This window comes from Oncorhynchus mykiss, chromosome 8 (assembly GCF_013265735.2).
Source record: "Oncorhynchus mykiss isolate Arlee chromosome 8, USDA_OmykA_1.1, whole genome shotgun sequence".
NCBI lineage: Eukaryota > Metazoa > Chordata > Actinopteri > Salmoniformes > Salmonidae > Oncorhynchus > Oncorhynchus mykiss.
The window spans coordinates 89,150,563-89,166,091 of record NC_048572.1 but is presented as its reverse complement, the minus strand read 5'-3'; the positions used below and the strand labels follow the sequence as shown (position 1 = coordinate 89,166,091).

Here is a 15,529-nt window from a genome sequence, read left to right as displayed (position 1 = left end):
AAGACTGATCAGAGATGCAGCCAAGAGGCCCGTGATCACTCTGGATGAACTGCAGAGATCTACAGCTGAGGTGGGAGACTCTGTCCATAGGACAACAATCAGTCGTATATTGCACAAATCTGGCCTTTATGGAAGAGTGGCAAGAAGAAAGCCATTTCTTAAAGATATCCATAAAAAGTGTTGTTTAAAGTTTGCCACAAGCCACCTGGGAGACACACCAAACATGTGGAAGAAGGTGCTCTGGTCAGATGAAACCAAAATTGAACTTTTTGGCAACAATGCAAAACGTTATGTTTGGCGTAAAAGCAACACAGCTCATCACCCTGAACACACCATCCCCACTGTCAAACATGGTGGTGGCAGCATCATGGTTTGGGCCTGCTTTTCTTCAGCAGGGACAGGGAAGATGGTTAAAATTGATGGGAAGATGGATGGAGCCAAATACAGGACCATTCTGGAAGAAAACCTGATGGGGTCTGCAAAAGACCTGGGACGGAGATTTGTCTTCCAACAAGACAATGATCCAAAACATAAAGCAAAATCTACAATGGAATGGTTCAAAAATAAACATATCCAGGTGTTAGAATGGCCAAGTCAAAGTCCAGACCTGAATCCAATCGAGAATCTGTGGAAAGAACTGAAAACTGCTGTTCACAAATGCTCTCCATCCAACCTCACTGAGCTCGAGCTGTTTTGCAAGGAGGAATGGGGAAAATTTTCAGCCTCTCGATGTGCAAAACTGATAGAGACATACTCCAAGCGACTTACAGCTGTAAGGTGGCGCTACAAAGTATTAACTTAAGGGGGCTGAATAATTTTGCACGCCCAATTTTTCAGTTTTTAATTGTTAAAGTTTGAAATATCCAATAAATGTCGTTCCACTTCATGATTGTGTCCCACTTGTTGATTCTTCACAAAAAAATACAGTTTTATATCTTTATGTTTGAAGCCTGAAATGTGGCAAAAGGTCGCAAAGTTCAAGGGGGCCGAATACTTTTGCAAGGCACTGTATGTATGTATGTACACACACGACATTTGAAATGTCTATTATTTTAGAACTTCTGTGAGTGTAATGTTTCCTGTTCATTTTTATCATTTAACTTATGTTAATTATCTACCTCACTACCTGACTCACAGGCCTTGAGCAGGAAAACAGGCCCAACCCCCCACTCTTATCCTAGCCCAAGAAAATTGCATGTACCAGATGCTCAGCAAGCTCTGCTCACACTTACTGGTCTGAGGTCAAACCACACAACATTGGACACTTTATGGAACACAAAGTCTTTACTATCTCATCCTGGAATAGCCAAGGTCAGAGGTCATCTGCCTTTGGCCTAAAGAACAGGAATCTGGACTTTATCAAATAAATTAGAAATACAGACATTGTCATCCTACAAGAAACATGGTATAGAGGAGACGGACCCACTGGTTGTCCTCTAGGTTACAGAAAGCTGGTAGTCCCATCCACCACACTACCAGGTGGGTGGTATAGAGGAGACGGACCCACTGGTTGCCCTCTAGGTTACAGAGAGCTGGTAGTCCCATCCACCACACTACCAGGTGGGTGGTATAGAGGAGACGGACCCACTGGTTGCCCTCTAGGTTACAGAGAGCTGGTAGTCCCATCCACCACACTACCAGGTGGGTGGTATAGAGGAGACGGACCCACTGGTTGTCCTCTAGGTTACAGAGAGCTGGTAGTCCCATCCACCACACTACCAGGTGGGTGGTATAGAGGAGACGGACCCACTGGTTGCCCTCTAGGTTACAGAGAGCTGGTAGTCCCATCCACCACACTACCAGGTGGGTGGTATAGAGGAGACGGACCCACTGGTTGCCCTCTAGGTTACAGAGAGCTGGTAGTCCCATCCACCACACTACCAGGTGGGTGGTATAGAGGAGACGGACCCACTGGTTGCCCTCTAGGTTACAGAGAGCTGGTAGTCCCCATCCACCACACTACCAGGTGGGTGGTATAGAGGAGACGGACCCACTGGTTGCCCTCTAGGTTACAGAGAGCTGGTAGTCCCATCCACCACACTACCAGGTGGGTGGTATAGAGGAGACGGACCCACTGGTTGTCCTCTAGGTTACAGAGAGCTGGTAGTCCCATCCACCACACTACCAGGTGGGTGGTATAGAGGAGACGGACCCACTGGTTGCCCTCTAGGTTACAGAGAGCTGGTAGTCCCATCCACCACACTACCAGGTGGGTGGTATAGAGGAGACGGACCCACTGGTTGCCCTCTAGGTTACAGAGAGCTGGTAGTCCCATCCACCACACTACCAGGTGGGTGGTATAGAGGAGACGGACCCACTGGTTGCCCTCTAGGTTACAGAGAGCTGGTAGTCCCCATCCACCACACTACCAGGTGGGTGGTATAGAGGAGACGGACCCACTGGTTGCCCTCTAGGTTACAGAGAGCTGGTAGTCCCATCCACCACACTACCAGGTGGGTGGTATAGAGGAGACGGACCCACTGGTTGTCCTCTAGGTTACAGAGAGCTGGTAGTCCCATCCACCACACTACCAGGTGGGTGGTATAGAGGAGACGGACCCACTGGTTGCCCTCTAGGTTACAGAGAGCTGGTAGTCCCATCCACCACACTACCAGGTGGGTGGTATAGAGGAGACGGACCCACTGGTTGCCCTCTAGGTTACAGAGAGCTGGTAGTCCCATCCACCACACTACCAGGTGGGTGGTATAGAGGAGATGGACCCACTGGTTGTCCTCTAGGTTACAGAGAGCTGGTAGTCCCATCCACCACACTACCAGGTGGGCGGTATAGAGGAGACGGACCACCTGGTTGCCCTCTAGGTTACAGAGAGCTGGTAGTCCCATCCACCACACTACCAGGTGGGTGGTATAGAGGAGACGGACCACCTGGTTGTCCTCTAGGTTACAGAGAGCTGGTAGTCCCATCCACCACACTACCAGGTGGGTGGTATAGAGGAGACGGACCCACTGGTTGCCCTCTAGGTTACAGAGAGCTGGTAGTCCCCATCCACCACACTACCAGGTGGGTGGTATAGAGGAGACGGACCCACTGGTTGCCCTCTAGGTTACAGAGAGCTGGTAGTCCCATCCACCACACTACCAGGTGGGTGGTATAGAGGAGACGGACCCACTGGTTGTCCTCTAGGTTACAGAGAGCTGGTAGTCCCATCCACCACACTACCAGGTGGGTGGTATAGAGGAGACGGACCCACTGGTTGCCCTCTAGGTTACAGAGAGCTGGTAGTCCCATCCACCACACTACCAGGTGGGTGGTATAGAGGAGACGGACCCACTGGTTGCCCTCTAGGTTACAGAGAGCTGGTAGTCCCATCCACCACACTACCAGGTGGGTGGTATAGAGGAGACGGACCCACTGGTTGCCCTCTAGGTTACAGAGAGCTGGTAGTCCCATCCACCACACTACCAGGTGGGTGGTATAGAGGAGACGGACCCACTGGTTGCCCTCTAGGTTACAGAGAGCTGGTAGTTCCATCCACCACACTACCAGGTGGGTGGTATAGAGGAGACGGACCCACTGGTTGTCCTCTAGGTTACAGAGAGCTGGTAGTCCCATCCACCACACTACCAGGTGGGTGGTATAGAGGAGACGGACCCACTGGTTGCCCTCTAGGTTACAGAGAGCTGGTAGTCCCATCCACCACACTACCAGGTGGGTGGTATAGAGGAGACGGACCCACTGGTTGCCCTCTAGGTTACAGAGAGCTGGTAGTCCCATCCACCACACTACCAGGTGGGTGGTATAGAGGAGATGGACCCACTGGTTGTCCTCTAGGTTACAGAGAGCTGGTAGTCCCATCCACCACACTACCAGGTGCTCGCACACGCATTCTCAGTTCCACCCACAACATTTTCTAAAGGATTGAAATCAGGGCTTTGTGATGGCCACTCCCATACCTTGAATTTGTTGTCCTTACGCCATTTTGACACAACTTTGGAAGTATGCTTGGGGTCATTGTCCATTTGGAAGACCCATTTGTGACCAAGCTTTAACTTCCTGACTGATGTTGCATCAATATATCCACATAATTTTCCTCCCTCATGACGCCATCTATTTTGTGAAGTGCACCAGTCCCTCCTGCAGCACAGCACCCCCACAACATGATGCTGCCACCCCCGTGCTTCATGGTTGGGATGGTGTTCTTCGGCTTGCAAGCCTCCCCTTTTTACTCAAAACATAACAATGAATGGCTATTATGGCCAAACAGTTCTACTTTTGTTTCATCAGACCAGAGGACATTTCTCCAAAAAGTACGGTCTTTGTCCCCGTGTGCAGTTGCAAACCATAGTCTGGCTTTTTAATGGTGGTTTTGGAGCAGTGACTTCTTCCTTGCTGAGCGACCTTTCAGGTTATGTTGATATAGGACTCGTTTTACTGTGGATATAGATACTTTTGTACATGTTTCCTCCAGCATCTTCACAAGGTCCTTTGCTGTTGTTCTGGGATTGATTTGCACTTTTCGCACCAAAGTACGTTCATCTCTAGGAGACAGAACATCTCCTTCCTGAGCGGTATGATGGCTGTGTGTTCCCATGGTGTTTATACTTGCGTACTATTGTTTGTACAGATGAACATGGTACCTTCAGGCGTTTGGAAATTGCTCCCAAGGATGAACCAGACTTGTGGAGGTCTACCATTTGTTTTCTGAGGTCTTGGCTGATTTCTTTTGATTTTCCCATGATGTTAAACAAAGAGGCACTGAGTTTGAAGGTAGGCCTTGAAATACATCCACAGGTACACCTCCAATTGACTCAAATGATGTCAATTAGCCTATCAGAAGCTTCTAAAGCCATGACATAATTTTCTGGAATTTTCCAAGCTGTTTAAAGGCACAGTCAACTTAGTGTATGTAAACTTCTGACCCACTGGAATTGTGATACAGTGAATTATAAGTGAAATAATCTGTCTGTAAACAGTTGTTGGAAAAATGACTTGTGTCATGCACAAAGTAGATGTCCTAACCGACTTGCCAAAACTATAGTTGGTTAACAAGAAATTTGTGGAGTGGTTGGTTGAAAAACTAGTTTTAATGACTCCAACCTAAGTGTATGTAATCTTACGACTTCAACTGTACGTGTATTGCTAGATGGAGAAAGGAAAGTGAAGGGGGGGTGGATCTCTCTCTCTCTCTCCCTCCCTTCTCCTCCCCATCTCACTCTACCACTTCCTTCTCCTCCCCATCACTCTCTACCACTTCCTTCTCCTCCCCATCACTCTCTACCACTTCCTTCTCCTCCCCATCACTCTCTACCACTTCCTTCTCCTCCCCATCACTCTCTACCACTTCCTTCTCCTCTCCATCACTCTCTACCACTTCCTTCTCCTCCCCATCTCACTCTACCACTTCCTTCTCCTCCCCATCTCACTCTACCACTTCCTTCTCCTCCCCATCTCACTCTACCACTTCCTTCTCCTCCCCATCACTCTCTACCACTTCCTTCTCCTCCCCATCACTCTCTACCACTTCCTTCTCCTCCCCATCTCTCTCTCCCTCCCTTCTCCTCCCCATCTCACTCTACCACTTCCTTCTCCTCCCCATCACTCTCTACCACTTCCTTCTCCTCCCCATCTCACTCTACCACTTCCTTCTCCTCCCCATCTCACTCTACCACTTCCTTCTCCTCCCCATCACTCTCTACCACTTCCTTCTCCTCCCCATCACTCTCTACCACTTCCTTCTCCTCCCCATCACTCTCTACCACTTCCTTCTCCTCCCCATCACTCTACCACTTCCTTCTCCTCCCCATCTCACTCTACCACTTCCTTCTCCTCCCCATCTCACTCTACCACTTCCTTCTCCTCCCCATCTCACTCTACCACTTCCTTCTCCTCCCCATCTCACTCTACCACTTCCTTCTCCTCCCCATCACTCTCTACCACTTCCTTCTCCTCCCCATCACTCTCTACCACTTCCTTCTCCTCCCCATCTCACTCTCCCACTTCCTTCTCCTCCCCATCTCACTCTCCCACTTCCTTCTCCTCCCCATCTCACTCTACCACTTCCTTCTCCTCCCCATCTCACTCTACCACTTCCTTCTCCTCCCCATCTCACTCTACCACTTCCTTCTCCTCCCCATCTCACTCTACCACTTCCTTCTCCTCCCCATCTCACTCTACCACTTCCTTCTCCTCCCCATCTCACTCTACCACTTCCTTCTCCTCCCCATCTCACTCTACCACTTCCTTCTCCTCCCCATCTCACTCTACCACTTCCTTCTCCTCCCCATCTCACTCTACCACTTCCTTCTCCTCCCCATCTCACTCTACCACTTCCTTCTCCTCCCCATCTCACTCTACCACTTCCTTCTCCTCCCCATCACTCTCTACCACTTCCTTCTCCTCCCCATCTCACTCTACCACTTCCTTCTCCTCCCCATCTCACTCTACCACTTCCTTCTCCTCCCCATCTCACTCTACCACTTCCTTCTCCTCCCCATCTCACTCTACCACTTCCTTCTCCTCCCCATCTCACTCTACCACTTCCTTCTCCTCCCCATCTCACTATACCCCTTCCTTCTCCTCCCCATCTCACTATACCACTTCCTTCTCCTCCCCATCTCACTATACCACTTCCTTCTCCTCCCCATCTCACTATACCACTTCCTTCTCCTCCCCATCTCACTCTACCACTTCCTTCTCCTCCCCATCTCACTCTACCACTTCCTTTCCCTCCCCATCTCACTCTACCACTTCCTTTCCCTCCCCATCTCACTCTACCACTTCCTTCTCCTCCCCATCTCTCTCTACCACTTCCTTTCCCTCCCCACACTTCCTTCTCCTCCCATCTCTCACTTCAACACCTTCTCTCTCCTGCACCATCCTGAACATTGATCTAGTCCTGTAGCGGTGTGTGTGGGAGGAGAAGGGTCAGAGGTGACTCACCTGTGAGTGGACAGTGCTATGGTCAGCATGAGATTCTCCACAGCCCACATAGGCACAGGTGTTCTGCACACACACACAGAGAAAACAGATTATTACTACAGAACTGTTACGTCCATATTCATACAAGGCCAAATGGCAGTCAACTTTCAAAATAAAAGTCCCAAACAAAGCCAGGGACTGCTCACTCACCTCCAGACACGCCCACAGATTTGGTCCTCCAACCTTGCAGTCTTGACACTGGCCCTAGAAACACCCCCACACACACACCACAACAGCCAACCAGTTTAAGTGACCAGACCAGAGAGACAGTATCTATCGAACAGTAACATGATAGAGCACAGTGTTCTCCAAAGACAACATTCTCATTTCCTGTAAAACATCCAGGACTTGGCCATTTATAATAGTTTATATTCTAGCTAACGCTACTCGATGATAAAGATAATTTAGCTAGCCTAATTAGTTTCTATCAGCTAACCACTATAAAATGTGATAGTAGCCGAGTGAACAACATCATAAGCGGATTTACAGTGCATTCAGAGAGTATTCAGACCCCATTGTGTTTATGTTTACAGTGCATTCAGAGAGTATTCAGACCCCATTGTGTTTATGTTTACAGTGCATTCGGAGAGTATTCAGATCCCATTGTGTTTATGTTTACAGTGCATTCGGAGAGTATTCAGACCCCTTCCCCTTTTTCCACATTTTGTTTAAATTAGTCTTATTCTAAAATGAATTAAATGAAAACACTTCCTCAATCTACACACAATACCCCATGACAAAGTGAAAGCAGGTTTTTAGTAATGTTTGCACATTTCTTAAAAATAGAAAAACAAACATTTACTTAAGAATTCAGACCCTTTACTATGAGACACAAAAACCTGCTCCAGAGCACTCAGGACCTCAGATTGGGGTGAAGGTTCACCATCAACAGGACAACGACCCTAAGCACACAGCCAAGACAACGCAGGAGTGGCTTTGGGACAAGTCTCTGAATGTCCTTGAGTGGCCCAGCCAGAGCCAGGACTTGAACCCGATCGAACATCTCTGGAGAGACCTGAAAATAGCTGTGCACCGACGCTCCCCATCCAACCTGACAGAGCTTGAGAGGCTGTAAACACTGCCAAAGGTGCTTCCACAAAGTACTGAGTAAAGGGTCTGAATACTTATGTAAATATGAACAAAAAATTGAAACCTGTTTTTGCTTTGTCAATTGATGAGGGGAAAAAAACGATGTAATCCATTTTAGAATAAGGCTGTAACGTACCATGGAAGGGGACAGGACTACAGGACAGGTGATCTATGGAAGGGGACTACAGGACAGGTGATCTATGGAAGGGGACAGGACTACAGGACAGGTGGTCTATGGAAGGGGACTACAGGACAGGTGATCTATGGAAGGGGACAGGACTACAGGACAGGTGGTCTATGGAAGGGGACAGGACTACAGGACAGGTAGTCTATGGAAGGGGACAGGACTACAGGACAGGTGGTCTATGGAAGGGGACAGGACAGGTGATCTATGGAAGGGGACTACAGGACAGGTGATCTATGGAAGGGGACAGGACTACAGGACAGGTGATCTATGGAAGGGGACTACAGGACAGGTGATCTATGGAAGGGGACAGGACTACAGGACAGGTGGTCTATGGGAGGGGACTACAGGACAGGTGGTCTATGGAAGGGGACAGGACTACAGGACAGGTGATCTATGGAAGGGGACAGGACTACAGGACAGGTGGTCTATGGAAGGGGACAGGACTACAGGACAGGTGATCTATGGAAGGGGACAGGACTACAGGACAGGTGGTCTATGGGAGGGGACTACAGGACAGGTGGTCTATGGAAGGGGACAGGACTACAGGACAGGTGATCTATGGAAGGGGACAGGACAGGTGATCTATGGAAGGGGACAGGACTACAGGACAGGTGGTCTATGGAAGGGGACAGGACTACAGGACAGGTGATCTATGGAAGGGGACAGGACTACAGGACAGGTGGTCTAAGGAAGGGGACAGGACTACAGGACTCACATGTGACTTGTGGATCAGTTCATCCTTGGTGATTTCTCCAACACACTCCAGATGGGGACAGTCACTGCTGGACTCTACAGGCATCACTCACCTGAATCTGAACCTTACCTGTCAGAGGGGGAGGGGAGAGGAAGAGGGAGAGGGAGAGAGGATAAGAAAAAGCATGTTATTTTGTGATCTAAAACAGGGGTTCCCAAACCTTTCCTGTACTGGACATTGTTTTGGGAAGACAAATTAGCAGTTTAACATTTCTACATGCCTGTTGTATTATTCAAGTGTGTTAACTTCTGTGCATCATGATTGGGAGGTTAACAACGCAGAGACAGCCCTATTAATGAATAACTAGCCTTGTGGAGCAGCAACGTTGCCCTATAAAATGGTCTGATACAGACGTGATCGTCCTAATCACCTGAGACACATTTCAGGAAGTACCGGTAGTAAAAAAATATAGTACCAAAACTTAATTTTTTTGGTAAAGAAAAAAACCCATTGTGTTGATGACACTGTTTCTAGTCAGTCGGATAGGGGGGGGGTAGCTAGTCAGTCGGAAAGGGGGGATAGCTAGTCAGTCGGAAAGGGGGGATAGCTAGTCAGTCGGAAAGGGGGGGATAGCTAGTCAGTCGGAAAGGGGGGGATAGCTAGTCAGTCGGAAAGGGGGGGATAGCTAGTCAGTCGGAAAGGGGGGATAGCTAGTCAGTCGGAAAGGGGGGGATAGCTAGTCAGTCGGAAAGGGGGGGATAGCTAGTCAGTCGGAAAGGGGGGGATAGCTAGTCAGTCGGAAAGGGGGGATAGCTAGTCAGTCGGAAAGGGGGGATAGCTAGTCAGTCGGAAAGGGGGGGATAGCTAGTCAGTCGGAAAGGGGGGGATAGCTAGTCAGTCGGAAAGGGGGGGATAGCTAGTCAGTCGGAAAGGGGGGGTAGCTAGTCAGTCGGAAAGGGGGGGGTAGCTAGTCAGTCGGAAAGGGGGGGGTAGCTAGTCAGTCGGAAAGGGGGGGTAGCTAGTCAGTCGGAAAGGGGGGGGTAGCTAGTCAGTCGGAAAGGGGGGGTAGCTAGTCAGTCGGAAAGGGGGGGGGCTAGTCAGTCGGAAAGGGGGGGTAGCTAGTCAGTCGGAAAGGGGGGGGATAGCTAGTCAGTCGGAAAGGGGGGGATAGCTAGTCAGTCGGAAAGGGGGGGATAGCTAGTCAGTCGGAAAGGGGGGGATAGCTAGTCAGTCGGAAAGGGGGGGATAGCTAGTCAGTCGGAAAGGGGGGGATAGCTAGTCAGTCGGAAAGGGGGGGGATAGCTAGTCAGTCGGAAAGGGGGGGATAGCTAGTCAGTCGGAAAGGGGGGGATAGCTAGTCAGTCGGAAAGGGGGGGATGGCTAGTCAGTCGGAAAGGGGGGGATGGCTAGTCAGTCGGAAAGGGGGGGATGGCTAGTCAGTCGGAAAGGGGGGGATGGCTAGTCAGTCGGAAAGGGGGGATGGCTAGTCAGTCGGAAAGGGGGGATGGCTAGTCAGTCGGAAAGGGGGGGGGATGGCTAGTCAGTCGGAAAGGGGGGGATAGCTAGCCAGCTCTAACACACTGGCCACCCAGCTCTAACACACTGGCCACCCAGCTCTAACACCCAGCTCTAACACACTGCTCTAACACACTGCTCTAACACACTGCTCTAACACACTGCTCTAACACACTGCTCTAACACACTACTCTAACACACTGCTCTAACACACTGCTCTAACACACTGGCCACACTGCTCTAACACACTGCTCTAACACACTGGCCACACTGCACTAACACACTGCTCTAACACACTGACAACACTGCTCTAACACACTGCTCTAACACACTGACCACACTGCTCTAACACACTGACCACCCAGCTCTAACACACTGGCCACCCAGCTCTAACACACTGGCCACCCAGCTCTAACACACTGGCCACCCAGCTCTAACACACTGGCCACCCAGCTCTAACACTGGCCACCCAGCTCTAACACCCTGCTCTAACACACTGCTCTAACACACTGCTCTAACACACTGCTCTAACACACTGGCCACACTGCTCTAACACACTGGCCACACTGCTCTAACACACTGCTCTAACACACTGGCCACACTGCACTAACACACTGCTCTAACACACTGACAACACTGCTCTAACACACTGACCACACTGCTCTAACACACTGACCACACTGCTCTAACACACTGGCCACACTGCTCTAACACACTGCTCTGACCACACTGCTCTAACACAGTGCTCAAACGCACCGGCCACCCTGCTCAAACGCACCGGCCACCCTGCTCAAACGCACCGGCCACCCTGCTCAAACGCACCGGCCAACGCACCGGCCACCCTGCTCAAACGCACCGGCCACCCAGCTCTAACACACTGCTCTAACACACTGGCCACCCAGCTCTAACACGCTGGCCACCCAGCTCTAACACGCTGGCCACCCAGCTCTAACACGCTGGCCACCCAGCTCTAACACGCTGGCCATCCAGCTCTAACACGCTGGCCATCCAGCTCTAACACGCTGGCCACCCAGCTCTAACACCCTGCTCTAACACACTGGCCACCCAGCTCTAACACGCTGGCCACCCAGCTCTAACACGCTGGCCACCCAGCTCTAACACGCTGGCCACCCTGCTCTAACACGCTGGCCACCCTGCTCTAACACGCTGGCCACCCAGCTCTAACACGCTGGCCACCCAGCTCTAACACGCTGGCCACCCAGCTCTAACACGCTGGCCACCCTGCTCTAACACGCTGGCCACCCAGCTCTAACACGCTGGCCACCCAGCTCTAACACGCTGGCCACCCAGCTCTAACACGCTGGCCACCCAGCTCTAACACGCTGGCCACCCTGCTCTAAAACGCTGGCCACCCTGCTCTAAAACGCTGGCCACCCAGCTCTAACACACTGGCCACCCAGCTCTAACACACAGCCACCCAGCTCTAACACACTGGCCACCCAGCTCTAACACACTGGCCACCCAGCTCTAACACACTGGCCACCCAGCTCTAACACACTGGCCACCCAGCTCTAACACACTGGCCACCCAGCTCTAACACACTGGCCACCCAGCTCTAACACACTGGCCACCCAGCTCTAACACACTGGCCACCCAGCTCTAACACACTGGCCACCCAGCTCTAACACACTGGCCACCCAGCTCTAACACACTGGCCACCCTGCTCTAACACACTGGCCACCCTGCTCTAACACACTGGCCACCCTGCTCTAACACACTGGCCACCCTGCTCTAACACACTGGCCACCCTGCTCTAACACACTGGCCACCCAGCTCTAACACACTGGCCACCCTGCTCTAACACACTGGCCACCCTGCTCTAACACACTGGCCACCCTGCTCTAACACACTGGCCACCCTGCTCTAACACACTGGCCACCCTGCTCTAACACACTGGCCACCCTGCTCTAACACACTGGCCACCCAGCTCTAACACAATGACCACACTGCTCTAACACAATGACCACACTGCTCTAGAACTTGGTTCTAATTGTGACGCTTAACACCCTAGAAGTCCCGCCTCTCCCATCTCCTCATTGGTTTTTAGGAGCGTCTACCCATATAGTGTTACACTGGCAATACTATAGTGCCTATAAGAACATCCAATTGTCAAAGGTATATGAAATACAGATGGTATAGAGAGAAATAGTCCTATAAAACTATATTAACTACAACCTAAAACCTCTTACCTTGGAATATTGAAGAATATGTTAAAAGGAACCACCAGCTCTCATATGTTCTCATGTTCTGAGCAAGGAACTTAAACGTTAGCTTTCTTACATGGCACATATTACTTTCTTCTCCAACACTTTGTTTTTGCATTATTTAAACCAAATTGAACATGTTTCATTATTTGTTTGAGGCTAAATTGATTTTGATGTTTTATATTAAGTTAAAATAAGTGTTAGTTCAATATTGTTGTAATTGTCATTATTACAATTTTTTTTTTTTTTTTTTTCCAATCGGTGTTGAAAAATCATAATCGGTCACCCTCTAGTAGAGATTACTATAAACTAACGGTTTACAGTTGATGGTCCAGCAGGTCAGGTAAATTCCCTTACAGATCAATAGTGTTTTCTAAGGTCACAACTATCAGCCTGCATAGATCCCAGCTGCACTCTTCCACTCACAAACATCTCACTCTCTCTGACTCACACACACACCCTAATAAAGGCACTTTACACAGCTGATAAAAACACTTCAAGGTTCTCCAAGACAAAGGAGCTGATCGTGGACTACAGGAAACGGAGGGTCGACACGCCCCAATTCACATCGACGGGGCTGTAGTGGAGCGGGTCGAGAGCTTCAAGTTCCTCGGTGTCCACATCACTAAGGATTTATCATGGTCCTAACACACCAACACAGTCGTGAAGAGAGCATGACAACTCCTCTTCCCTTCAGGAGGATAAAAAGATTTGGCATGGGCCCTCAGATACTCAAAGTTCTACAGCTGCACCATCGAGAGCATCTTGACTGGCTGCTTCACTGCCTGGTATGACAACTGCTTGGCCTCTGACCGCAAGGCACTACAGAGGGTAGTGTGAATGGCCCAGTACATCACTGGGGCCAAGCTTCTTGCCATCCAGGACCTATATAACATACTTGGCCGTGTCAGAGGAAAGCCCATAAAATTGTCAGAGACTCCAGTCACCCAAGTTATAGACTGTTTTCTCTGCTACTGCACGGCAAGCGGTGCCAGAGCTCCACGTCTAGGACCAAAAGGCTCCTCAACAAACCATTAGGCTGCTGAACAATTAATAAAAATTGCCACTGGACAATTTACATTGACACAGCCTCGTTATTGTTATTCTTTTTGTGTTACTTTTTATTTTAGCCTACTTGGTAAATCTTCTCTTCTTCTTGAACTGCAGTGTTGGTTAAGGGCTTGTAAGTCAGCATTTCACTGTAAAGTCCACACTTGTTGTATTCAGTGCATGTGGCAAATGAAGTTTGATTTGATCTGCAGAGAAGAATGGGAGAAACTCCCCAAATACAGGTGTGCCAAGCTAGTAGTGTCATACCCAAGAAGACTAGAGGCTGTAATTGCTGCCAAAGGTGCTTCAACAAAGTACTGAGTAAAGGGTCTGAATACTTATGTAAATGTAATATTTCCATATTTAAATATTTTTTTAATACATTTGTTAGAGGTGTGTAGATTGGGGAAAAAAAACTTGAATCCATTTTAGATTAAGGCTAATGTAACAATGTGGAAAAAGTCAAGGGGTCTGAATACTTTCCGAATGCAGAGTGTGTGTGTATATATATATATATATATATCTCCTTGAAACCACCAACACGATCCTCAGAGAAGAGGTTTTTCACCCAAAGCCTCAGAAATTAATGAGATAATCTCCAGTATTACTCTATTTTCACAATGAACTTTGAAATAGATAAATTCCTCTGAATTATCAAGCACAGCCAAATGTTGGGCGGGGCATTTCTGCTCATCTGTTTCTTCGCCTACTTCGGTGTGTCTACAGCCCTCACCCTCATGATGCCTTACTACCAAGCACTGGACCTCAAGCTGATTCATACTAGAAACATGTACATCCCTTTCCCTATTAGCCCCTTGCATTTCTCAGGTCAGTTAATAATTATCAACCAGCACGTCAAAACAGTTGCTAGCAACTGGATGTAATGTATTTAGTAAGCTACTAGCACACGGACATTACCGGCAGTTCAGTCGGTGCGCTAGATCTCTGACAGAGGCTAGCTAAGCTAACGGCCAAAAGGGCAGTTGGCCCGGGGCGCTAACTAGCCAACATGCTAACCAGTCGATGTGAAATATGTTGAAGGTTCAATTCAATCCCGATGTGAATCAAGCAGAGTTATCTGAACATTAACACGGTTCATGCTAGTTAACAATACCTGTCTTGATGTGAAGAAAAAAAAGAGACTGACAAATGGATGATGCTAACATTAGCTAGTTAAGCTAGTAAACGTCAACTGCTGCTGGCTTTTCGTCTCTGCAGCAAACCCCCCGATTATAACCTGTTGGCTCTTACCTGCACGTTTGGAAATTACAGTTAGGAAGAAATGCTCCGGTTATCTTTGAAAGCTAACACACCGGCTCAAGAGCTATCCTTGACATTACTTCGAAATGTAACAGTTTTAAAGAGAAAACCGTTCATTCGTAACGCACAACTTCCAGGTTGTGGATCCGCCTTCTTCTTCTTTGGAGTTTAACGGCGGTTGGCATCCAATGCTGCATTACCGCCCCCAACTGGACTATAATATAAATCCATTATACTTTGTGATACAAAATAAAATAAAAAAGAATGAAACCGAATAGGACAGGAGAAGTACTCCAGATATAACAAACTGACCGTAGCCCCCCGACACATAAACTACTGCAGCATAAATACTGGAGGCTGAGACAGGAGGGGTCAGGAGACACTGTGGCCCCATCCGAGGACACCCCCGGACAGGGCCAAACAGGAAGGATATAACCCCACCCACTTTGCCAAAGCACAGCCCCCACACCACTAGAGGGATATCTTCAACCACCAACTTACCATCCTGAGACAAGGCTGAGTATAGCCCACAACCCAAGGGGAGGGGGGGGACGCCAACCCAGACAGGAT

The 15,529-nt window shown here is 49.2% G+C and overlaps 1 protein-coding gene across 3 annotated transcripts in view; it reads right to left on the bottom strand.

Moving 5' to 3' along the window:
* The window catches only part of usp33 (ubiquitin specific peptidase 33), a 74,717-nt gene that overhangs the window by 57,615 nt on the left and 1,573 nt on the right, over positions 1–15,529 (bottom strand). For 2 of the 3 annotated variants that reach the window (XM_036986719.1, XM_036986718.1), the window contains exons 2-4: positions 8,931–9,038; positions 7,090–7,143; positions 6,901–6,963 (exon numbers count right to left, since the gene is read on the bottom strand). In XM_036986719.1, the coding sequence (XP_036842614.1) occupies positions 6,901–6,963; positions 7,090–7,143; positions 8,931–9,014 (201 nt within the window). In that variant the 5' untranslated portion in view covers positions 9,015–9,038. Of the gene's footprint in view, positions 1–6,900; positions 6,964–7,089; positions 7,144–8,930; positions 9,039–14,950; positions 15,180–15,529 lie in introns of those variants that run through there. The other variant, XM_036986717.1, reaches the window with a different exon arrangement.